This window comes from Vanessa atalanta, chromosome 29 (assembly GCF_905147765.1).
Source record: "Vanessa atalanta chromosome 29, ilVanAtal1.2, whole genome shotgun sequence".
NCBI lineage: Eukaryota > Metazoa > Arthropoda > Insecta > Lepidoptera > Nymphalidae > Vanessa > Vanessa atalanta.
The window spans coordinates 3,401,121-3,428,720 of record NC_061899.1 but is presented as its reverse complement, the minus strand read 5'-3'; the positions used below and the strand labels follow the sequence as shown (position 1 = coordinate 3,428,720).

The following is a 27,600-nucleotide window of genomic DNA, read 5'->3' as shown; positions in this document are numbered from 1 at the left end:
TATCGCGTTTTGCCATGGTATTTCTGATTACTGGTGTTAACCAGGGAGCTGGTGCATGCTTCATCCGCACTGGTCGTGCAGGAGCATGGATGTCATATATACGAATCAGTTCAGTAGTTAGATCGTTGACCATGGCATCAATGTTATTCGAATATAGTAGTGACGACCAGTCGATATTTCTTACGTCCTCTCTCAAACGTTCAAGGTTAATATGCTTGAAATCGCGCTGAATAGATACTTTGCCTCTAACCTTAGGAGGGCGCACTTTATAAGTAAGAAAAATTAAGTCATGATAGGAAAAGGGAGCAGTCATTTGACCGTGAGAAATAACAAAATGAGGGTTAGAGACAAACATCAAATCAATCAATGAAGGCTTACAGCCAGGAAAGTAATGAGTGGGCGAAGACATTGAAAGTAAATGTAAATTAAAAGAAGACAGCAATGCATTCAGTTTCTGTGCTCGTGTATCGTCTTTCAATATACACGTGTTCAGATCGCCCATGCATATTACGTGATCAAAGTTCGGTAAAAGGTTAGCTAAAATGTTTTCAAGGTCATTAAAATAATTAATTTTATCACTAGGGTTGTAAAGAACACCAAGTAGAATTTTTTTTATGATGTATCTCAATATTTAAAAAAAGATATTCTATAGAGTCTACAGAATGTGGTGGGGAGCAGAGAGTAATGTTGGCCGGAATGTCTCCGCGCAAATAAATACCCACTCCACCTCCACCCCGCCCAATGCGGTCATGGCGAAACAGTTGGTAGCCGGGTAGAGAACAAGAAGTAGACGGTAGGGAGGGTTTTAGCCATGTTTCAGAAACTAGAATGCAATCGACTACACTAGTGTCAAAGGATGTTAGAAGATCAGAATGGTGAGCTGGTAGATTCTGCGCGTTGATATGCACCAGTGAAAGGAGGTTTTTATTTGGGAGGAATACTTTCTGGAGATTTGCCTCCAGAAGTTCAGTATCAGATAGTGAGTCATTGTTACTGCTTAAGGCACTTTCATAATCATCTGACGTACAAGAAAAATAATCATCTTCAAAGTTCATCAAAGTAGAAATAAATAGAAAGAAAATAAATAAATATATATAAATATATATATAACACTATATAAAACAGTATAAATATCTAATTATGGTATAGACTAAAAATACAAAAAACTAAATAACTATTTGCCAATAACAACACTATTCCTATGTATAAGTTGACTGCAAGGCAAACATAGGTATGAATTTTATCAATAACGTAATTAACGGAAAAAAAAAATAACAAGAGGAAAAAACAAAAAAATAAATAAATAACAAGCTAAGTTAAAATAAAAGTTAAATCAAAAATTAAAAAGTGGTTAATGCAATAACTAAACGCAAAGCTCACAGATAGTAGACGACGTGAAATAGACAGCTGACAGTTGACAGTGACATAATCAAATATTGTCGTCAATCATATGTTTTATTTTTATCGAGAATACCTTAATATACTAAAAAGTTAGTGAAATTTAAAAAGATAACGTTTAACTGTTTAAAATTAAGATAAATTAAGTGAACAAAGAGACTTCAGTGTACCCTCAATTACAATATAAAATATTTAGAATGTTAAAACATGACGAAAATAATTATGGTAACAATAACAAACTTAAGAAATTAACAAATATGTTTTAACACTATGGAGCTGTCGTGTTTTTAGGATACTTAGCTATCAGCTGCTTTAGTTCATCTTGAGACACGACCTTAACACGGGATTTGTCCGGCAGAACAATAATTATGATGCCATCTGCAGACCAACATCTTCGAATCCCGAAATGATTTCGAGCCGCAACAAAAACTTCCTGTCGGGACTTTGTTAAGAATTCCGTTACTTTAATTGAGGAACCTTTCAACGATGTTTTAGCCCTCCAGACATTTGAGCGAAGTTGCACAGTTGTGAAGCGCACTAAGATAGGCCGAGCCGAGTTCTTTTTGGCACCTAACCTGTGGCAAGATTCAAGTGACTCAGGTTTAACATTAGTCAGTTTCATCTGCTCCGTCAACACAGTCATCGTCTTCTTTACCACATCCTCATCCACACTCTCCGTAATGCCATGAAGAAGTAAGACCTTTCTTCTAGACTGTGTCTCCAAGCGATCGAAGCCAAGGACAAGAAGTTCAATCTGGGATTTGAGAATGCCTAATGATTTCCAAACAAAGGTCTTAAAAGTTAGGAATTCTCCAGCTAAGGCTTTCACTGTTGGATTGGAAGCAGAAGTGGGTTGCGGCAAATTTTTCTCAAACTCGCCCATCCTCGAGTTAAATAATTTTGAAAGCTCTTCCATGCTTTTTAAAAGCTGCTCAGCTGTTGTGTCCATATTTATGTGAAGTGATTAAAGTGAAAAGGTAATGATTTGTAAGAAAGTTCAGTGACCGCCAACTTATACACAGGTACAATTAAATTATAACATATATGAAAATTAATAATTTAAATATTTAAAAAATACAGAGCTCTAAAATTTGCGTGTTTATGCTTTCGTGCCTACCCGCCGTTTTTTCTATTTTTTATATATTAGCATTAGCAGCCCGTAAATGTCCCACTGCTGGGATAAAGGCCTCCTCTCCCTTTGAGGAGAAGGTTTGTAGCATATTCCACCACGCTGATCCAATGCGGGTTGGCGGAATACACATGTGGCAGAATTTCGTTGAAATTAGACACATGCAGGTTTCCTCACGATGTTTTCCTTCACCGCCGAGCACGAGGTGAATTATAAACACAAATTAAGCACATGAAATTTCAGTGGTGAAAACGATATATTAGCTTATATCCAACAAGAAATAAACATTTATTATTTCAGACCGGATTCAGCTATAAAGCTATAAGTGAGATTACATACACAAGGGGGGTAACATCTTAGTTTCCAAGGTTCCTTATATATAAGGAATGGTTAATATTTCTCACAACACTAATGTTTTTGGGCAGTCATGAATGACTTAATCAAAACTAATCTCAAATAATAAAATAATTGAGCAATAAAAGATAATTTTTGCGTTGCAATTATAATTATAACATGTTTTTATGAATTAGAAGATGATTTCTCATTGTTCATCGTACAGACACAATTTAAAAAATAGTAAAAAATTTAATTTATTTTTTTTTGAAGTCTATACCATCTACCATGAGACTTTTCGCTCGTAAGATAACTCTTTCTGCTTAAGGAGAGCTCCACAATGATAAGAGTGTAGCCGACATGATGAAAGCAGGCGTGTGAACGATTTCGCGATCTAAGTGTCGAGGACGGCTTTTGCTGGATTTCCTAGAGGGTAATCCCATATAAATCAGTTCCTCTCAGGGCCCAGTGGCATTATACACGTGACAAGTAACGAGACATTCATATATAATGTCTAGCTGAACCTACGGCTTGACCCGTGCGAAATTTATAAAACACAAACTTCCAACTCCCGTTTTACCCCCTTAGGGATGTAGTTCCGTTAATTCTTAGCGGATGGTTTCAGTCTATAAGGAACCTACCTGCCGAATTTCAAGTTTGTAGGTTTTATAGATTCTGAGAACTCGTGATTACTCAGTTTTATATACATATTATTTAGATTTTATATACATATATAGATATAAAAATTAAATCCCTAGTGGTCGCCCAACGGTCAAAATTCGACTGTAATTCATCAACTATCAAAATAACGAGGCAAACTATAATAATAACTAATCTCTTAATTTCTACAACGATAATAATACCAACTCATTATACAAAACCGATCTAACGAATATTTTGTATCATAAAAACAAACCTCGATTTGTTTTTCTGACCGTACTCTTTGGTATATTACTGTATAATTCCATCGTCAATTAAAATAAAAAAATAATAAAAAAACAGACGTTATTAAAAAATTGGGAAATCCGGTTTTTTAAATGTTCAATTGTTTTTACAGGTCTGTCTACGTTATAATACTGTAATAACACTACAGACGCACCTGACAGACTAACTGAGAAATTATTAAATAATTAGATGATTTACAAGAGACGCTTACATTATTTATGGTATGTTTTAATCATTTCTGTAATAATAATAATTACATTTAAATTATTTTTGAATTTCATTGATAACACTGATATTAAATAAGAGGGTACTTTGAATTTTCTGTTCATTATTGTGAATCATATGATTTGTAGTGATGCTTATATAAGTGATGGAAGCTCCTTATAGAGGACTTTTTACTTTTTCCTGGAGCAGCAAGGTGTTAACATTTAGGATATGATATAATTTTGTGCCGTACTCGATCACGGAGTTGGTCGTTGTTAATGCAATGTATTTTGTAAACAATGAATAAATGTTTCGTATAAAGCTGACCAAGTACTTTGTGAGGGGTCAGCAATTCAAACAGCGCCTCGTTTTAAACACACACATGTATAATATAGTACTTATGTCACACACATGCATTTCATGTACGTGTGTGTTTCACTAAAATATTAAACATGACTGGTGTTAATCGTAGCTAATATTCTAAATGCATTAGATAAATACAGAGACAGTATTCTGGCACTCCCCCAGAGTCCCACGTGGAGGGAATTCGGAAATGCGTACTTTAATATCAAAAAAGGGTTGCCATTAAATAAATATGGAACTTATATACAGACTATTTTTTATTAAAATTAACAGTAAACGTATGTTTTATTATTTCGACGACGGACAGATAAATGTATGGGTCTATACTTTAGTTCAATTATACAGAAACAATCAATCCTTTCCGAGAAATATTCCGTGTTATCGTCTAACAGAACAAAAAAGTCCAAAAAAATAATAATCTTAGCATAGTCGAGCAAAAAATCACTTCGAATCGTTATTAATACTATACAACCTTCGACTGATGACTTATTAATACAAGATTGACATGAAAAAAAAAACACTTTGTCAATGGTTTTTGGTACAATAATGTTACGCGAATAAGGTCATTGTCCCTTAAGGCGCCAAATTCGGTGATTCAGTTTTTTTTTTAAATTGCGTATATAAGTCGCAAGGGTTTGCGATATAAGTTTTAATTCTGATTCTTTTTATATTTAACTGCCTACGCAGCGCACACCAGGAAAGATCCTAGTGGGTTTGATTTTTTTAAATATAGTAAGTAGTAAGCTAGCGCTTTACTCTTAACACACCAGATGGAAATTGATGACAAAGCCTAAGGTAGGAATATTATAGATGGAGAATATGGAAGGCCAGGAGGGTATTCCATACCTTAGCGATGTGTACCAGAAACGTGGAGGCAAATCGTTTCGTACGTGTTTTCAGTACGTCAACCACGGGTGCAGATATTTTCGATGCCTCGCAGTTCTGTGGTAACACCGATGTGCTCGATAATTATCGTCAGATTATGGATATAGAAGTAGGGGACGACCCAAGAAACAATGGATGGATTGTGTGAGAGACGATATGGTTAGAAAGAATGTTACTTGTGAGATGACGTCTGACAGAGAAGTATGGAAGAAGACATGCTGCGCCGACCCCAAGTAAAATTGGGATAAGGGCAGGAGGATGATGACGATTTCATTCAATTTACAAAAAACCTTTAATGAATTTTACATCAAAATCTTCGTCATGAATCAATTTGAAAATCCGTTCGCTAGTTTTTGATTTTATCGAGTTTAAACACACAGAAGATCGCGTCGATTAGATTTTGTTTCACAACACGTAGTGACATGTACAGTTTAAAAAAAAAAATCTACAAAAAGAAACAGTTCCTGATGTCGAAAACAGTTTCAACTTTATGAAATGCAAAAAATATATTCATGTTGTTTTTTTTTTTTGTAATTTTCGAGAACGATGACCGAACAAAATCGAGTATTACCTTTAATTGAACGGTCAGAGAATTTAGGGTTCCGTTTTTGTAATATAAAGACCATCACAGTTATTCGCATCTATTGCTTAACTATAATGTTCCGCCACCTTCTGTCTTTTTTTATAATCTTTTTTTTTCTGATATTATTTGGTAAGCGGATATATGCGCCACGTGATGGTAAGTGGTCACACCACCTATGTGCCACCATGACCCTTAGGTCATATTAGATCCCTTGATCCCAGCTATAGAAATACAACATTACTAGATATAGCGATAGAATATCTGATGAGTGTAAATATCATATCATGCCTAGAAATGTATAAATACTAAATCCACGATTTTTTTATCTTTAATATAATCTTGTATTGAGTAATACGCCTTATTTATCAATGGTTGATAGCTTTAATATTTTAAAAAAATAATTATAAGGAATGTTTAATATCTTAATGAGCCTAATGTCTATGGGTGACTTACCACCCGGTGGTCCATTTACCTGTCCAACTACATGTATTATTAAATAAAATAAATGTTAAATATTATTAATTTTAGCCACAAAAACGACTACCTATTAAATATAGGAGGGAGTCTCTGATTGATGTGTGGGTCATTCAGGCCACGCGTAAAGCACCACAGATAAAATAATATTTACTAAGATAAATCCATTAGTTAAATAAGTTCCGTGTATCAGACAGGCATACAAAAAATACGATTAATCGTGATTTTTTTTTTCAGCTTTTAATACACGCGGATGTGTTATTGGCTCAACTTTGAACTGTCAGATTTTGCGATACATAAATAAATTCGCTATAAACCGTCTATGCCCAAAAACTTTAAACCTGTTCCAGTCAAACATTGTTCATGTATGAATTAATTTATTCCGCAAAAAAATTTTTACAGATCATAAATAATCTAGTTAGATAGACATCGGTTTGTGCTTTTAATGGCGGTTATCTACGCAGTAATCTGTAGTTAAGATTAATTAGTAATTACTGATCTTCGACTGGTGCGTTTCGTTCGTTTTTTTAATTGAATTGTTTTATTTTTATTCGAGAATACAAAGAGCTGAGGCAAGCCGCTTAACGGTTTACCGGCTCTTCATATTTATCATGAAACTAGCGACTAGCCCCGGCTTCGCACGAGTGCAATATATTAATAAAGACATTTATATTATTATAAGTATACCATTGCAGTTAGGAATAATGTAGCTATCTAACAGTAAAAAAAAATTAATTCGATCATTAGTTACGTAGATTTTTCCATATATACAAACAAACATATGTTACATCTGTTATTATTATTTTTTTTTTTAATTAAGTCTTTGGTTCTAAGTATGTATTGCATTTTTTTTTATACTTTTGTTTTGTTTTAGTTTTTTTTTTTTTATGGTTTTTTTTTGTACCTACTTATATTATTATAGTTTTATTATATTTTGTTTCTTGTCTTCAATGTTTGTCAAATATTTATGTCCCAAATAAAGATTTACTTACTTACTTACTTACTTACATCTTTATAGTAGTTAGCATAGATTATGTATGTATTTAAGAAAATACTATTTAAATTCAACGTTTCAAAAGTCCATTTTAATAAGTAGTTAAACTTTTTAGATTTTACGAACTCTAATTCCTGATTTGTTCAGACCGAACCAGTTCGTCTAGTGGCTAGCTGTTAAGGCTTCAAATTTCAAGGTCCCAAGTTCAAACTACAGAAGGCGCTTAATACAAACTCATATAAATTTTATTCCCTTATTTATACATATTTATATATAATCCTTTATTATAATTAAATCCTGGATTATCAGCGCTATATTGTATTGTTATCATCAAAATTGGTCGAATCGATTAGGAGTTCAGTGTACAGAAAAATTATATATACATAAATTTGGTTTGGGAGAGAATATTTGAGGAGTACCTATACAGGCGGGCTTAAAAGGACCTACGAAGTTAACTAATTCGTGACATAGCCTAAACATATTATCAAAGTTTATTGCGTTGGAAATAATTAAGTATTCTCTGCACTATTTTTATCCTCAATTAGTCCTTTTAAAAGTTTCGCTTTTTAAATAAAACGATTAAGATAATCGGGTCGAGCTATAAATATTTCGATTTTAATTTTCTCAATTATTAATCATTGCCCAGTTCGGAGAGAAATGTAACCGCGATCGAAGCGCCGTTATGTCCCATTTACTATACGACGTCTACATAAAGAAAATAATTATAGTCTGCATAAATATCTAGAGGTTTAACCAAAGATATTATTGTTATTTAATTATAACGTATATGCACAGTACTACGTGCCGTGGCAACTTTAAATTTTTTGTTATTATGGTATAGGTGCACGGACGAGCACATGGGCCGCCAGATGGTCACCACCACCCATAGAATATGGCGTGATAAGAAATATTAACCATCAACCATTGGAACTAAGATGTTGTCCCTTGTGCCTGTAGTTACACAAGCTCACCCAAACTTCAAACCGGAACACAACAATACTGAGTACTGTTGTTTGGCGGTAGAATATCTGATGAGTGGGGACAAAACGTCCATATTTTTAGATGAAGGAATTAATATAAACAAACCTTAGATTTATTGTATTCCATGCTATTTGTTATATAGCTCAGCTATATTGTGACCTACTAAGAGTTCTTGATTATTATGCTTATATCCATTTATAATACAGCACTAATCCACTTAACTACTTCTATACAATTCAATTTTTGTTCCAAAGTTTCGATTTAAAACGTAATTTTTTCGCAATTCCATACTGGATATCATAGATTTGAGATATCGACCAATGACATCGCATCAATGTTGTTTATTTTGCTTTTGTCCTCTTATAATTTGTGGTTTGGTATATTTTGGAAATTCGTATCAGAAAATTCGTGACGTCATAACACGTACTTAATAACTAATTGACAAAAGATATCGTATCTAGGTTAATGACGATACAATGTAAACAAAGGCGAAGTTTATTAATTAGAATGATAACGATTTCAATACGACTAAATCGACTTATAGATTCGTATAATCGTATAATGAGAGCCGAGATGGCCCAGTGGTTAGAACGCGTGCATCTTAACCGATGGGCAAGCACCGCTGAATTTTCTTGTGCTTCATTTGTTTATAATCCATCTCGTTCTCGGCTATTTTTAATATATATTTGTATATATTTAAGGACTCAATATTATATAAATGAAATACTATATTGTAAGGATTGATCTCGTAAAATATTATTTTAATAGCTTAATTCGTTTCGATAACGGATTAAAAATTAGTATTTAAACTACACTTTGCAATATATAAAGTGTTAATAATAATAAATATTGGACAACATCACATACATTACTCTGATCCCAATGTAAGTAGCTAAAGCACTTGTGTTATGGAAATCAGAAGTAACGACGGTACCACAGACACCCAGACCCAAGACAACATAGATAACTAATGAACTTTTTCTACATCGACTCGGCCGGGAATCGAACCCGGGACCTCAGAGTGGCGTACCCATGAAAACCGGTGTACACTCTACTCGACCACGGAGGTCGTCAAAAAAGTGTTTAAATTGAAACAATGAATGAATCTCTAAACCAACGCCTGAAACGTCAATGAAATGAAGGACGTTTTAGTAGGAAATTAAGAAAAAAAAAACACCCGTTATGTTACGAATAAGATAATTTCGCACGAAAATAGTTTTAATTTTAAATCTTCGATAATCAAGTTTCGCGTTGATTTTCGGGTTATGTAGATTATAAAGTCACGTTTACTTAAACGTCCGTTTATTCAAACACGTTTTGTATTCGTATAAATTGTGTTTTTTTTTTTTTTTTTTTAATATATATAATGTACATAATTAATCAGCACACTTAGCTAAAAAGGTTTTAAGACGTGAGTTTTTATGCTGATTTAATTATTATTTTTTGTATACACAATATATATATATATCTTACACAGTTTGGCAATAAACAATGATATAAGTATTATATGTGCATTGTTTTATGTAATAATATCTTCCTGACTGATTTTGCCAATGGTGCCCAACTTTACGGGAGACCAGCGAAATGCAGGACTAGTAATACAGTGTACAAGTAAGCGAAAACAGGTGCATTCCTATTCCAAAAGTAATAACTAACAGTAATAAATTCAGGTATGTACACTTCCAATTTCCAGAGTCCAGAAGCAAAATATAAATAAAATGTATTTAAAGACAGTGTGGGCCACGTCTTCCAAGAAGACGACTAGGTGGAACTCCAGCGAAGATCTGCTGATGTTCAGTTATAAAATAAGACTTTAAAACGCCAAAATGTATTAAAGTAAAACGTAAAAATGGCACGGGAAACTGTGAATGTTATAAGCTTAAATAAAAAATAATAAAAATATAATACATTAAAAAATAAACTCAATTATAAAATAACAAAAAGATAAAACAAAAGCAAAGCAACTCGTCCGGCGAGTTATGTAACTTAAAATATTGTCTTTCAGTAAATATTCGTTTAAAGCCTGATGATTGTTTTTATAAAAAAAAGAACATCGTTCAGGAATCCTCTTACACGTTAAAGAACGTGACATTTATTTCAATTGTTAATTTCTCAAAGTTCGTCCGAAGTGTGATTAAAATTATGCTAAATTATCACGTATCGACACTCAATTCAGTTCATTAGGTATTTGAATAATTAAACTGTCGTTTGCATTAATTATGTATATACAAATATGTTCGAAGTGCGTGTCCGTCACGAATTTTATTTTCGATGTAAGGACAAAAGCCAAAATGAATGAAAAGTAATGAGTATAGTTTTGAGATATAGGTAGTCGGACTTGCAAATAGGCCATCTGTTGTTAAGTTGTCACCACCGCACCAAATTGTACATCGTCAATACGCCACCAACCTTGGGAACTCATGTTATCCCTCGTGCCTGTAGTTACACTGGCTCGCTCACCCTTCAAACCGGAACACAACAATACAGGGTACTGCTGCTTATCGGTGGAATATCTGACGAGTGGGTGTTACCTACCCAGACGGGCACAAAGCCCTACCACCAAGTTAATAAAAAAAACTCTCGTGCCGGAAAATACGTAAATCTGTTGCTCTCAAGTCTCAAATTCAAGTCGAAGCACTTTGTTTATGCAAACGACTTGTATACCTACTTTTTGTTTTATCTTAGATGTCTTTGTACGTTGTGTTATGAAAGTGAGGACATATAGAATACACCTCTATGTATTATACTTAACTTAATTTTGCCGTTTCATAAATTCATAAATTCAAATCATTTGTAAAAAATACATTGGTAAAGAAGGCATATTATTCGATACAAGATTATATTGATGGTAAAAAAGCGTGGAGTTAATGCTTGTTGACTTCCAGGCAGGAGACATAACATACATATATAATTGTATTTAACTAACATGACTTTATTTTAGATGTTGAGAAAGAGTAACTGAGTACCGAGTTTCTTGCCGGTTCTTCTCGGTAGAAGCTACATTCCGAACCGGTGGTAGCTTTACTTAAAATAGTTTGTTAAATGACGATTTAAAAGTGCTTGTAAAAGCCTATTGAATAAAGTATATTTTAACAACCTATCAGGACTCAGGATAAGTGTATAACACGACACTTTTGCTGTGTGTGTGTGCATGTGTGTGTTGCGTGCTAGTTTTACCGCAAACCAATCATTAAAGAGATCTAATGTACCGATTAAGTTTTTAATTCTGATATTTAAAATTGGAATGTCGGTTTGTCACGCTTTCAAATCATATTAACTGTCAACACTGCACTATTATACTGATCACACTACTCACTAGATGAATTAAACTTCCATGTTCTTGAATATATCACTTTATTGACTCGCATACAATATTCGTATATAAATCATTTGTACAAAACATCAGCGCGATTTAAAAGACTAGTAATTCCATCTATACTATTTTATGTGAAATAAAACTAATTGACATAAATGACATAAAATATTTTAGATAGTAACTGAATCGATTATCATGATATTGAACACACGTTTTCAGATATACATAAATATACCTAACACCTAACCTGACATCCTTTAAATGCGGTAGAAAGCGCCAAAACTGGTAACATTTAAAACAAAATAAAATAGTAAATTTTATTACTTTATTTATACGTTCATTATTAATTTAAATGTACCATTGTAAGAACGTACAAAAGGTTCGTTCTTACAGAGAGCACTTTTTTTTTTTTTTATTTAAACGCACAGGCAACGTCGTGGACGTACATTAGTATTATTATTCTGTGCAAATCAATTTATCTGTGTCTGTTAACAATGAATAATTATAAAATTCTTGCATGTTTTTAAATATTCAATATACGCCACGAGTAGATATTTATCTGGGAGTTAGATAGAAATTTATTTGAGTGGAATACTTCTCTCCTCTTTAGAAGGCTTCGAGACTATTCCGTAAAGGGGCTAATTCTACATATAATAATAACTGAGGGTCAATTCTGCTGTTTTATATCAGTTATAGTTAATCATTTAAACAGCCGAGATGGTGCAATGGTTAGAACGCGTACATCTTAACCGATGATTGCGGGTTTAAACCCAGCCACGCACTACTGATGCGCTCATGTTTCATGCGCTTAATTTATGTTTATAATTCATCTCGAGCTCGGTGGTGAAGGAAAATATCATGAGGAAAGCATTTGTCTAATTTCAACAAAATTCTGCCGCATGAGACTCCACCAACTCGCATTGGAGCAGCGTGGTTGAATATGCTCCTAATCAAAGGGAGAGGAGACCTTAGCTCGGCAATGGGAAATTTAAAGGCTGTTACTATTATTACTATTTACAAACTGTCGCTACGCGAAGTTTCGCGAACCACCAATCGGTATTTTTGTAAACATTTATAAAAAACTTAATTTCTTATCTCCGTTAATTACTGACATAAATTAATAAACATGTCTTTTTTTAAACTACCCGTTATATTATGTATCACAGATAAAAAACAAAATAAGATTAAATTTAAAAAAAAATGACCTTACAACACGGAATCGATCAAAAAATACACACTCTAATAGTGACACACTAGCGACCCGTCCTGGTTTCGCACGGGTGTAAATTTGAATGACGAAAACGATACCATAAAAATATATCTAATGGCCTATAGCACTTAGGAACAATGTAGCTTTCAATGAAATGAATACATTTTAGAATTGCATCAGTTCTGGAGATAAACCCCTACATATAAACAAATTTTATTCATTTATTATTTATTTGAGCCGAGATGGACCAGTGGTTAGATGATTATCTTTACCGATGATTTCGGGTTCAAACGCAGATAAGCACCACTGAATTTCATGCGCTTAATTTGTGTTTATAATTCATTGGCGATGAAGGAAAACATCGTGAAGCAACCTAACTATCTAATTTCAACGAAATTCTGCCACATGTGTATTCCACCGCGTGGTGGAGTATGTTCCAAACCTTCTCCTCAAAGGGAGAGGAGGCCTTAGCCCAGCAGTGGGAAATTAACAGGCTGCTAATGCTAATGCTTGAAAAAATACATTGGTAAAAATTTATATTATTCAATACAAGATTATATAGATGATAAAAAAGGCATGGAGCTTATACTTGTTGACTTCCAGGCAGGATATATTATATACATATATAATTGTATTTAACTAACGTGACTTTGTATATTTAAATGTAGAAGTGTAACTACTGAGTTTCTAGCCGGTTCTTTTCGCTAGAATCTGCATTCCGAACCGGTGGCAGCTTCACTTAAAGTTTGTTAAATGACGATTCAATAGTGCTTGCAAAAGCCTTGAATAAAGTACCAATATTTTCATTTTTGAGATAGTAAAGATAAATAATGAATTTGCATATTCCATGCGATTTTCTAATTGCTCTGCTTTATTAATGCACTTCAAGCAATCTATTAATATATATTTTGATATAATATAACCTTATTCGACTAGAAATTTACAAATGTTACTGTAAAAGTTCGAACTAAGGTAAATCTTAAGGTTTTCAAGTAAAGGCCTCCTCAAAGGGAGAGGAGGCCTTTAGCCCAGCAATGGGAAAATTTACAGGCTGCTAATGCTAATAAAAAATGCGTTAGAGCTACGCTCGACACTCACCAAACGTCATATTGCTAATGAATTTTCATCGAAGCGTTCTTAGCTTAAATAAACAAAAGGTATAATAAAGATTATTAATTGATACTTCTAATTTTATTGGGGCCAAGCTTGGTGGACTTGCCACCAATCGCAATCCAATTTATAATTCAATACTTTTTTATAAAAAAAAATTGGTACAAAGATTGGTCATATATAGGCACCGTAAGTAACATTAACCATTCGCGCCACCAACCTTGGCAACTAAGATGTTATGTCCCGTGTGCCTGTAGTTGTGTAGCTATTAGTAATTTCGATCTATAAATATTTATCTTTCATGAATATAAATAATTCTTATGCAAATACGAAAACATATTCTTATGGCAATACAAAGTTCAATTATGAAGTATTTAATTAATTAAACCTGCGTTAAATCCTGTTATTATAATTTTATAGTATGTTTTTTTTTATTATTATATACCACCACGAGCTACTACGAGCCACCCGAGTAACATGAGTGGTCACCACCGCCTATAGACAATAGCGGTGTCAGAAATATCAACCACTTCGTAAATCGCCAATTCGCCACGTTGGGAACTAAGATGTTATATATAAGTACGTAATACTAAGTACTGCTGTTTGCATTAGCATTAGAAGCCTGTAAATTTTCCCACTGCTGGGCTAAAGGCCTCCTCTCCCTTTGAGGAGAAGGTTTGGAGCATATTCCACCACGCTGCTCCAATGCGGGTTGGCGGAATACATATGTGGCAGAATTTAGTAGACATATGCAGGTTTCCTCACGATGTTTTTCTTCACTGCCGAGCACGAGATGAATTATAAATACAAATTAAGCACATGAAAATTCAGTGGTGCCTGCCTGGGTTTGAACCCGAAGTCATCGGTTAAGATGCACGCGTTCTAACCACTGGGCCATCTCGGCTCAGCGACTGACTGACGGCGACTGCTGTTTGACGGTAGAATATCTGATGAGTGGGTGGACAGTGTACAGACGGGCTAGCACAAAGCCCTACCACGAAGAAAATGATTCAAATTAATCATGATACTTTGTCGTTAAAAAGCTTCAAGTTAATTCTCCTCATAAACGCATGTAACCTTTTTACTATTCCTTCATTTAAATCAAACTTAACAAAACGCATTTTCAAGGTTCTATAGACAAGATAACACACTTTCTAGGAATAACATTGATCTTGATATTCACCGTTATCGCTTATCCATATTTCTGAGTGTGTCTCTACTTGGTGATAGGGATTTGTGCAAGCCCGTCTGGGTAGGTACCATCCACTCATCAGAAATTCTACCGCCAAACAGCAGTACTCAGTATTGTTGTGTTCCGGTTTGAAGGGTGAGTGAGCCAGGGTAACTACAGGCACAAGGGACGTAACATCTTAGTTCCCAAGGTTGGTGGCGCATTGGTGATGCAAGGAATGGTTAATATTTCTTACGACGCCATTGTTTATGGGCGGTGGTGACCACTTACCATGAGGAGGCCCATTTGCCTACCGCCTACCGATATCATAAAAAAAAACTAAACTATTATAAATGTTTAAATTGATAAGCTGATACTTCAATTTAAGTTTTAATGTAATGTTTTATTTTTCTTTTCACTATTTATCGTAACTGTATTTATTCTGCTTAACAGTTCTGTGTTCTCCTGTACTTGAACCACATAACTGGTAAATCACTGACTGAACTTGACAATTTGTATAGATAAAAGATCTTTCTTTGGCCAGATATACATACACATATATTTATATACCTTTTAATATAACAATATATATTCAAATTTATTAGTAATTAAACCGAGTTATAATAGTATTCATGTAATTTGTTATCTATTATTGCCTAAATATATTTTTATTGATGTTATATCTACGTGAATTCCTTATTTATGTACCGGACTTGTAATTAAAACAACTTAAGGCTTCTGAATGGAAAATTATATAGAACCTGTTGTATGTTATTAGCCGAGATGGCCCAGTGGTTAGAACGCGTACATCTTAACTGATGATTTCGGGTTCAAACCTTGGTAAGCTCCACCGAATTTTCACGTGCTTAATTTGTGTTTATAATTCATCTCGTGCTCGGCGATGAAGGAAAGCATCGTGAGGAAATCTGCATGAGTATTCCACCAACCCGCATTGGAGCAGCGTGGTGTAATATGCTCCAAACCTTCTCCACAAAAGGGAGAGGAGGTCTTAGCCCAGCAGTGGGAAATTTACAGGCTGCTAATGTATGTTCTATGGATATATCGAGTTATGATTAATATTCGCTGTTTAATTTTTTTTTTATATATTGAAGATAATGTTCTAGTTCTAACTGTCATTCATTCTCGTCAGTAAGTAAAGGCTTTCTCCAATCATAACTAAAGGCAGCCATAGAAGATATACTTGGATCATTAGAGGAAAGTGAAAATTATTTTAAGATGGTTATTGTTAATGTTCTGAACTATAAAATTTAATATTAAATATAATAAATCATAATTATGAGAAAAATATCGTGTACAATAAAAACAAAGTCAGAATAAGGTGATGTCCGCAGCTTTGCTCACATTTTACGAGTTGGTTTTATAAAAAAAAATATAAAATTCGGTGGTCGTGTAAGAGCCTGAGAACTCGTCTGTCTAAACGCGATAAACTCCACAACAAACATGGATGTTGAATGATATACTTATTGTTAAGGTTTTAATAATGTATACCAATATTATAAATGTGGAAGTGACTGTCTGTCTGTTGCTCTTTCACACTCAAATCACTGAAACGAATTTGATTCAATTTGTTATGAAGATCGAACTCGAAGAAAGGAAACTAACGACCAACCTTTAAATCCTTTAAACAAACTTTAATGATCATTTTTCATACTTGGCGATATGATTATTTTTTTTTTAATATTTAATTTATATTCAAAACAGTTTTTTTTATGGGCTGTATAAAGTTGTATTCCGTCATTTAAACCGAGATTCCGTTAGACGAGTAGTAATTAAGTATTTTATAATGAATATTTATAATATATAGGTATTTTAATTGATTAACTTGATGGTAGGGCTTTGTGCAAACCCGTCTGGGTAGGTACCAGACACTCATCAGATATTCTGCCGCCAAGCAACAATATTTGGTTTTGATGTATTCCGGTTTGAAGGGTGAGTGAGCGAGTGTAACTACAGGCACAAGGGACATAACACTTAGATTCCAATGTTAATATATTTTCAAGGGCCAATATCTAACGCAATGTTGATAACATATTATGATCAACTGCAAAATCATTAATATGACAAACGTTTAAAATATTTTAGTATTTTTTAAGATATTTTAGTATTGTATATTAAGCCAGTTCCACACCAACTGAATTACTGCAAACACTATTGACTGATGACGATACAAAACAATTAGGTTTTGTTTTCGTTGATGAATTATTGAGAGCTTATTATTAAAAATGGATATTTGTTCGATTAATGAAGTTTGATTTGTATAATTATATACTTTAATTATAGCTTCAAGGATAACTTAAATAATGCTTATGTAAAAATAGTAATTATGTTATTATTTATAACTTATTTTGTCACTCCAATACGACGACATAACATTTTATAAGAATCCATAATGCGATATCATTTACATAATGATATCCAAGTCCAAAGGCCCTACTTATATGAATAGAGAAAAATATAGACTAATTTACATAACCCCCCCACCACCAACGTCTACATGCGATTCGATGTAGTTTACAATTTCCGAAACTTACAAAACAATAATGTTTTTTTTTATGTTATAGGTGGCAAACGAGCAGGAGGCTCACCTGATGGAAAATGACTACCACCGCTGGACATGGACATCTACAACACCGGGGGGCTTGCAGATACGTTGCAGGCCTTTAAGGAAGGAGTACGCTCTATTTTTGAAGGTTCCCAATGGAGTCGGAAAAAAGGTAAAAAAAACTTTGTTTTCGGTTCGGTTTGGATTGTACATTTTCCCGAGAAAAACCGGCAAGAAACTCAAAGTCCTGCAAAGAAATCATCAAATATTAGTCCACGCTTCATTATGCTAGATATTAATATACCAAAGAAAACTAATCGAGCAATGTCAAAATCAGTTACTTGTCTAACTTTTTTAAGCTTAGCTTAGTTAGCCTGTCAGGGACGACTACCAAATTTAATCAGATAATAAAATTCTTGACGGTTCTTCTTGCTAGAATCTACATTTCGAACCGGTGGTAGCTTCACTTAATATAGTTTGTTAAATGACGATTCATAAGTGCTTGTAATAGCCTACTTGAATGAAGTATATTTTGATTTGATTTCAAAACATCCGTGAAGTTATTTTTATAAGATATGCAGGAGCAAATGGGCCAACATAGACATTGGCGATATAAGATATTTTAACAATTCCTTACATCGCCAATGCACCACCAACCTTGGAAACAAATGTCAAAACCTTCGTGCCTGTAATTACACTAACTAAGAAATGATTAGTGGACTTGCCAAAGCCCTGCCACCAAGTAGTCTAGTCATATATATTAAAAGCGTGAGGCGATTTTTGTCCCACTGATTATTTATGGGGCGAAAGCTGCACATAAAAAAACGGTTATGGTCTCATTTTGAAGAGCTCCAGCCACAAGTGCAGAAAAATTAAGAGATATCTTGATTACAATTTACTGAATTGTTACAATTTAACAAAGATAAGATAGGTTACAGGCCGGTTAGAGAACGGCTGTATAAAAAAAATCAAAAACGTGCGAACCAACTACGACATACGTATCTTTATTGTGATTTAATAAAAAAATAAAATAATAATGTGTTATCAGTGGCGAAGATGCTTTAACACAACGATAGTTTATGAAATCGTTTATAAAAAAAATACATATTTTCTAAAAAATCCGTTGAATAAACGAGAAGATTCGCGGGCGACAACTGGTATACAATAAATTGTATTGATATATTTTACGTCTTTATATTTATAACGGCTACGTATAACATACAACAAACAAACTAAATTATAGTCTAGTGCGTTTAATATATCAGCTGTAACTAAAAGTACTTAGGTATATTTATCTTTATACTTACTATGGGTATTACTCGGTGGCTTTGTACCAGTCAACGCTACCTCATAAATTCTACCTAAAACTAAGTAAAGTTAGTTCTGTGTGAAGGTTGAATGAGCCAATCCTACGAGGGACGTAACTTAGTTCCAAAATTTAGTAGCTCATTGGATATTTAGGGAACAGTTCAAAAAAATAATCGTGCTATTGACAATGTGGTAACCGCTTACCATCAATTGGTGGTACTTTTGCTATCTCCCTAACTTTACTATAAAAAAGTTTAAACAACATGACAGGCGAAACAAGTAAAATCCTTACAATAAACACTTACATTAAATACATCCTCAACCAATGGTTTGGTGGAAATAATAACAATGTTTTTATGGGTTTAGAATATGTTACATATATCAAAGGCGTTAAACTAGGAGACCCCGTATCTTAGGGGGTTATGACTTACCCATCAGCGCCTACATTTGTTAGACTTATTATTAAATTTAAATTATATGATCAAATATATAAAAAAAAATATGCCGAGCTAATGTGGTAAAGAATTTTATATATTATCTGTATATAATATAACAAATAAGAACGCATATGTGTGTGTGTGTGTGTTCAAGTACAAAGATAGTATTGTTTCTTTATAGTCATCAACATCATCCTCCTGCCCTTATCCCAATTTTACTCGGGGTCGGCGCAGCATGTCTTCTTCTTCCATACTTCTCTGTCGGACGTCATCTCACAAGTAACATTCTTTCTAACCATAACGTCTTTCACAAAATCCATCCATCGTTTCTTTGGTCGTCCCTTACCTCTAGCATTAGCATTAGCAGCCTGTACATTTTCCCACTGCTGGGCTAAAGGCCTCCTCTCCCTTTGAGGAGAAGGTTTGGAGCATATTCCACCACGCTGCTCCAATGCGGGTTGGCGGAATACACATGTGGCAGAATTTCGTTGAAATCAGACACATGCAGGTTTCCTCACGATGTTTTCCTTCACCGCCGAGCACGAGATGAATTATAAACACAAATTAAGCACATGAAAATCCATCTCAGCTCATTACCCTTACCTCTATATCCATCCACATCCATTCTCAAAACCTTTCTCACAACATGGTCCTCATTCCTTTATAGAACAGTTCAGTACAGTGTAAATATACAATTATATAGCGGTAAATTAAAAAAAAACAATTACGACTTTGATTATTATTCCAGAAAACTCTAATGACGTTTTATTTAAACAAAAACAACATCACGCTAATGTACCGAGCTATTATTTTTGTTTAGCTTGGTCATATTTAATTAGAAATTAATCGTTTAAATCATTACTGATCCATAGTTTTATTTATTATGGAATCTATTTTATATTGAATCGTGATATAATTAATTCTTAAATAAATGTGTCTGTCTACCGGAAAAATATACAAAGCAAAAACTTTTACTAGGTGACGGATCCATGAGTGTTCGGGTGGATGTTTGTTTGACAATCACGTAAGAACGGCTGAGCGGATCCGAATGAAATTTAACACAGACGTATTATTGTCTGGAATACTATAAAGGTATTTTATCTGTAATCCCGCAATCCGAAGTATGAATACATTTATATGTAGCCAATACCAATGGAAGTAGGAAAAAAGATAAACAAACCTTAGATTTACGTATTTCATGCAATTTAATGATTAATATATATTTATTTGAAATACAACACTATTACACTTAACTACTTATTTCGACTTTAAATTTACTTCCAAAATTCCGACAACAGTTTCGTTTTAAAACGCCATTTTATCGCAAATCCACAGTGAATGTCATAGATCAATCGAGCTCTCGACCAATGATATCGCGTCAATTTGCTGTCAAATGTTGTTTATTAGTTTTTTTTTCCTGTTATGGTTGGAAAAGATTATATATAGCTGCGCTCTTAATTTATGATAATAACCTTCAATTTCATATCCTTAAAACGGACTAATTTAGACTAATATCGTGACAACGTTGTGTGTGAATATTGAATAAGTTCAATCCAGAAGCACCGGAAGTCTGACGCAGGCCTAATACTTAGAAGTTTTCCGACGGGATTGTTACACTACTAAGTATAACTTTAACATACAACAATTTGCTACTAATGACCTTGGGCTCAGAAGTGTTTTAATGCCACTTAACATAACAATTTTCGTTCGTAAAAAAAACATTTAACAACAATCTAAATTCATACTAATTATGAATGAGGCACGGCCTGTCTATCTTTTTGTTTCAGGAAATCAAATTAGTTAACGATAAAAAAGCATGGGAAAATTCCACGCTTATAAAAATTATTGTTACAAATTCAAACTGAAGAACTTTGTTTATGCAAACGACTTGTATACCTACATCTTGACTTATATTAAATGATTATTTTTTTTTACTCTGTATCTTTGGCTTGAGAGTGAGGTATTGGAGTGCATGTGTGCTTTGCATACACTTGTGCACCATAGTTTCCTGTGTAATTGTTCGGGACCACATCGTCATATTTGAAAAAAATACTTAACAAACTAAAAAAAAAAATAAGTATTGTTTTTAATAATTTCCTCTAATATAACAATAACAATATAAAAAATTCAAACCCCTAGCCAAAATTTGCCATTTAAATAAGTAACGAATTCTCCAGTTTGCAGTGTAGTCAAAGAGTACTTGTATGAAAACTTAAATAAATAAGCCTTAGCCAAACAGGACGTTATTAAAAAAAAAAAAAATCTATCAAATTGAGTAAACATATCGCCTTGTGGATTATTTATATTCCTTTTTTAAATCCACTACGAAATCATTGAAAAACAGTTCAAGATCGTATCAAAATTTTTAATATTATATAATTAATCTGAATTTATGTATACATATATATTTGCTACTATTTACGCTTTAGCAAAATCTAATTACTGCTTAGATATTATAATATATATCTTATATGTATGTTTGTATATTAAGATTGATCGACTTCGATATTGATTTAATAGACAATAATTTTATACTGTTGAGTTATTCCGTAAAGAAGAAACTCGAACTCACCGCAGAACGTGATATGCAATATGCGACATTGATTTTAAGAATTATAAAATTTATATGACACACGCATCAAAATGGCGTATCATCGTACGTCGCGCGTCAACATTTAACGAGTGAGATGAGAAGCGAAGTCTGAATCGCACTGCATATACAGACAGGACAACGTTACTAATACTAACTAATATTATAATTAAATTTTTTATTGTATTATTAAGCTTTAACATCTTAATTATTAAACTAATCATTATGAAATTATGTACATACGATACAGTACTAACAACTGTCACATGCGTGAAGCCGCGGATTGATACGAGTGTTTTGTATATTTCTGGTTATATCCGGCTTTACTCGCGTTTTAGGAATCGGTCGTCATGTGTAACACTTAAAAAAACCTTTTGTCTTTCCTTGGAGTTCAAGCTTGATTCATTGTTGATTCAATGCAATGGTTTTGGGATTTGTTTCGCAATAATACAATAACAGATTATTACGATTATTAATAGAAATTATTATTATTACTAATATCATACAGAGACTTAAATAAAACACATAACGATTTTTTACTAATTACTGAAATAATTAATGGCTACGGAGTAAATACGTACTTCTACTAGTCTCCTTATTAAACAGAGGAAAAATTACAATGTCTAATAATAGTGTTTATATTACATAACGGTAAATAAATAACACGCTGTGAATTAATTGATCTATTATAATATATATAACCACTGTAACCTTCGTGTTGATTTGTTACAAAAATCTAAATATCCGGATGAAAATGTTCCACTAAAATTGATTTTGTCATGATTATTATTTGTCATTAGACGAATGAACGGAACGAACAGTTTTAAATATGGAATTTTAACGACTTTTTTTTACATCGCTGAATAAATTAATCTTTTAAGCTAATATTCCAAATCGATGGCATAATTTTTAAAAGATTTATACAAAATACACAATTAATAATATTTCAAGAAATATATAATGAATTTAAATATCGTAATGATTGCTTATTTATAAATTTTATGTTCAAATTAAAATAAAATTACAAAAAAAAATGTTCTAAAAAAAATCCGTAAAAAGTAATTTTAACTACTTACGTTTTGGTTGCCGACCTACATGTCCACTCCTTCTTCTTTTAAATAACCGATTTATAATTTCATCTTTACGTTCATTGAAATCCAGATCATCGTTAAATTTGTTGTTTAATCCTTCACATTCGGATAGATTAATTTCAAACGCCGACGTATCGATATCAGCTTTATTTAAGCGATTATGCGTCAAGTCTTTTAATTCCTTCTCATTCGAGTTAACTGACGCATATTGCCTTCCCGTAACTCTGTTCCAAATTTGAACCAAGTCTTTCATTTTTTAAAAAAACATAACACAATCACTAAAAAAAAACAATCGACACAAACCACGATTAAAAACTCTTTTTATCAACACTGGTTCTTTTAATTGTCACTTTCAAACGTGCGTGTTCTTTTTTAAATTAAAAACTAATAATGACAGTTTTATGTTTTCGCGCGCTTTGACGTCATTCAAATGTCATCGCGGACCTGCATTGTATGCTGTCGATCATGAAATGGCTTGCCTACCTTATATTACGTTTATATATAAAATTTCGCCCGGTTTCCGGCTGTGTGCGTGTCGTGTATCGTCGTGTATATGTGTGAGTTTATACCAGTTTGTATTGCGGATTACGCAAAATTGATCTCAATACAAGTTTATGGTCACTGTCAAGTTCTTATTGCGTCACGATTCTTTGTGTGTTGTTTTTTAATGAGAGGGGTGAAAACGGTGTTCTTTTTTTAAACTTACCTCCTTTATTTTGTTATTCAGCGGTTGATATTCTTAATCGATTCTGTAGTTATTTATACGTTTTTTTTAGGTTGTCGTTTTAGGCTGAGACTACAACATTTGCGACGTTACACTAGTGGAGTTAAAAGTTAATATTCTTTTATTTATAAACTACTTATATTTAACTTGCTTATGTTTATTGTAAATAAAATTATGACCAAATAAATGTCTATATATTTTACTATTTATAAATTAATTTATGGACATTTGCATCTTCTTAACGAAATCCAAGTTGCCATATTCGGATAGGTATCTATACTTAACATTAACATAAATTCATTCACATTCAATTAACTATAAAACGAATGAAATTGCGCTATTTTGTAATATTTTAGGTTAAATTATTGTTAATAATTTAAATATAATTAGCTCGTTACTTTAAAAACAATATGTATCGTTCATATACAAAAAAATAATTCAATACTTTGCAATTCGGCTTATCTACTAAGGACGGATTGAAACAACTATTAAAAAAAAAAAAGTTGTCTGTGGAAAATTTTCGCTATATCGACGTTCAGATTAATTGGTTTAAAATTTCGACGCAAGATTGGATATAATTGAAATAAACACAAGTTTTTTAAGACAGAAATATTAATTATAGCAACAATATCAACATGGCACAAATTCCACAAGAACTTTGACAGTTTATCGAAATCTAATCGAAATTTAATCGTTGTCGTTCAACCGAGTACATAGTCTCCAGTTGCGGTTCGGTCTAAGTTGGATCGAAGTTAAGGAGTATCGTATCGTAACCGATAAAAATAATTAGAATTAGTCCTCTGTACTTGGTGGCAGGGCTACAAAGCCCTGTTGCACAAGCAAGCCCGTCTAGTTAGGTACCAACCCTGATCAGATATTCTACTGCCAAACAGCAGTACTCAGTATTGTTGTGTTCCGGTTTGAAGGGCGAGTGAGGCAGTGTATAACTACAGGCCCAAGGGACATAACATCTTAGCTCCCAAGGTTGGTGGCGCATTGGTGTAATGTAGGGAATGGTTATTATTTTTTAGTGTCAGTGTTTTGCCGGTGGTGACCACTTACCATCAGGTGGCCTATTTGCCATATTACTTATTACATTAAAAAAAAGTCACGATTAAGCTGAGGTTAATTTTTATGAGGAGTCGAAGTTGGATCGAAATAGAATCGGAAACGTATCATAATCGTTATAAGTTATTAGAAATAACCTCAAACAAACTAAAAAAATCCCTCTATATACGACGAAGTTATATCCAAACGTACACAAATTGTCGACCACCTTTATTACAAGTCGGTCAAGCTCGTAAAACTGGTCACGTCGCGTCCCTAAAGCGAGTACAATTGCGGGATTGTTTATATCATTTGCGTCATGTTAATAAAAACTGGGTTTCAGTAAAGCGATCGTTTTTAAATAATCGTTTATCGAAACGCTGATTACCACTAATCGGTACATTTATTAAGTTCACTGTGACGCAGGAAATTTACCAGAGACGAACTTTCCACGAGTATCGACATATATATATATATATATATATCTCATTTGTGTTGAAAAAAATCAAATACATCGAATAAATCTTTAGTGTGTTGTATAATTTCTCTTTACGCGTTTAAGTCACTGAACTCTTCCAGTTGAACCGATTTGAATTCATTTTCTTCAGTGTTTGGGTCCCCGGGCGGGAACTGCGATCGAGGACCAGTATTTTTATTTGCAAAACTCTCATTTTACCAGTAAGAAGTCGGAATAGTCGGCTAAGTATATTATAATTGGCTTTTGAGGGCACAAATTAAACTATACTTGGAACAAGTTAAGGTTGGTTAGATTGATTGTTTTTTTTAACTTTTCTGTCCGATGTAACAACACAACTCAACCTCTGGAACTAAGATGTTTATGTCTCTTGTGCCTGTAGTTACACGGGCTCAATTTCGTTCGAACCGAACCAGAACTATATCAAATATAGCTGTTTGGCTATAGAATACGACGTGAAGTGTGGGTTGTACCTACCCAAATGGACTAGCACAAAGCCCTACCACCAAGTGAACTATGGTAGTGACGCTTAGCGCTTAAACAAATCTCAGGCTATAAATTCCACCAATCGTTATGTACCAATAAATAAGGTAGTTTGCAAAGTCGTTAATTATAAGCTGACTGACGTTACAATACAGATGACTTGAAGAAGAATGGAAGACCTGACTCCGGTAACTTTGGTAACCTATACCGAATGGTCGACTACGATTGGCTGAATTAATTATGATGACCATTTTGGAGAAGAAGTAGGTACCATACGAAACTCTGGTCTATCTGTTGCAATGAAACAATGACAAACATGAAATCAGTATAATTTTGTCATTATTTCTATTTGTCCGCTTTCCGCTGTCGCTACCTCGCATGATCCCGCTCCAATTGCCGTCAACAAAACTTGTCATTAACGTACTCACTGAGACTCACGACGCGTAAAGTGTTAACGGGATATTAAAAACATCAAATCACATGTGATGTGTTCGATTTAAAAGAATAATAAAAATTCAGTTCAAAGGTGACATTAAATTCGGACCAATCAGTGACCGATTCACGGACAAATTGTGTGATTAATTTTTATGAATGAAATATTCAACGAAATAACTCTTAAACATAATAAATCATTATAATACTGAAAGTAACGATTTTTTTTAATTACCTTTTAAGTAGTATTGTTGGGCTCAGTAAATATATTGGATTCGTTTACGACTTACAGTAGCGTGGACTGGTAGAAATGGTAACTTTTTTTTAATCGATTAATGTTGGAAATTGTCTTAAATTTTGACTCAATTCACGTTGCTATTCCTGGTGGTGTCTTACTGCCGTCCTATCGCCTTATAAGATTGGCACTATAGTTGATAAATTTCGTCTCCTCATAATAAGATCCTCAAACACACCTGAAATTTCATCCGTCATTTCAACCAAAACTTTGGTCTTCTAACTTTTTTTACGATCATATCAGATTTGTAATCCCACGGATTACGCGAGTGAGTGACAAAATGTTGCACTTGTGTCCTCGCCCACACATGTGCAATATCTTGCACAGGTGTCTGGTCTCCTTAAAGAATGGCTAATGATCACAACCGTTGCAGACGTCACGCAAAAAATTGAACCCCTTGTTCTATCGTCGCTTAAGATAACAACAATTTAAACGTTCAATATACGACAGTTGTAAAAAATTACGCACGATATAAAAACTACTACTAGGTCATAAACGTTTTATTTCCTAGTTATTACTAGGAAAAACGTCATAATTACCGTAGACGCTGAATATATTATGATAGAATTCATTCTTGTAATACGTCACGACGCTCAATAATCACGCGTAATCAATACGCTATGTGCCCGCTTGATTTCCTTTATGTAGTTCATGCTTAGGTGCTAAATTGTTTTGATGTTATTATGTTTGTTTAATATCATATTTTGTTGACTACGACATTAGTGATAAAAAATAAAAGTGTTTAGCAAACTATTGTATTCTAATGGTTTTGGTTTTCGTTGATGATAAGTTGTCACGCCCATAGACATTGATACTGTAAGGTATAACAACCCATCCTTATATTACACCAACCTTGGGAATAAAGATGTTATGTCCCTTGTGTCTGTAGTTACACTAGCCCTATCACCCTTCAAACTGCAACACAACAACAGTAAGTATTGTTGTTTGTGGGTGGGTGGTACTTACCCAGACGGGCTTGCACAAAGCACTGCCATCAAGTCAAGTCCAAGTAATTTTTAAGGAACTTCAAAAATGGAAGGAGTTTCTCAATTCGTTAGT

General features: G+C 33.5%; 1 protein-coding gene across 2 annotated transcripts in view; it reads right to left on the bottom strand.

The window, feature by feature from the left end:
* Window positions 1–27,600, bottom strand: part of LOC125074999 (lysosome membrane protein 2-like) — a 93,749-nt gene that overhangs the window by 31,803 nt on the left and 34,346 nt on the right. The window contains exon 1 of one of the 2 annotated variants that reach the window (XM_047686527.1): window positions 23,071–23,538. The exons of the other annotated variant lie outside the window; for it this stretch is intronic. Coding sequence (XP_047542483.1) covers window positions 23,071–23,338 — 268 coding nt within the window. The 5' untranslated portion in view covers window positions 23,339–23,538. Of the gene's footprint in view, window positions 1–23,070; window positions 23,539–27,600 lie in introns of those variants that run through there. 2 annotated transcript variants of the gene reach the window in all.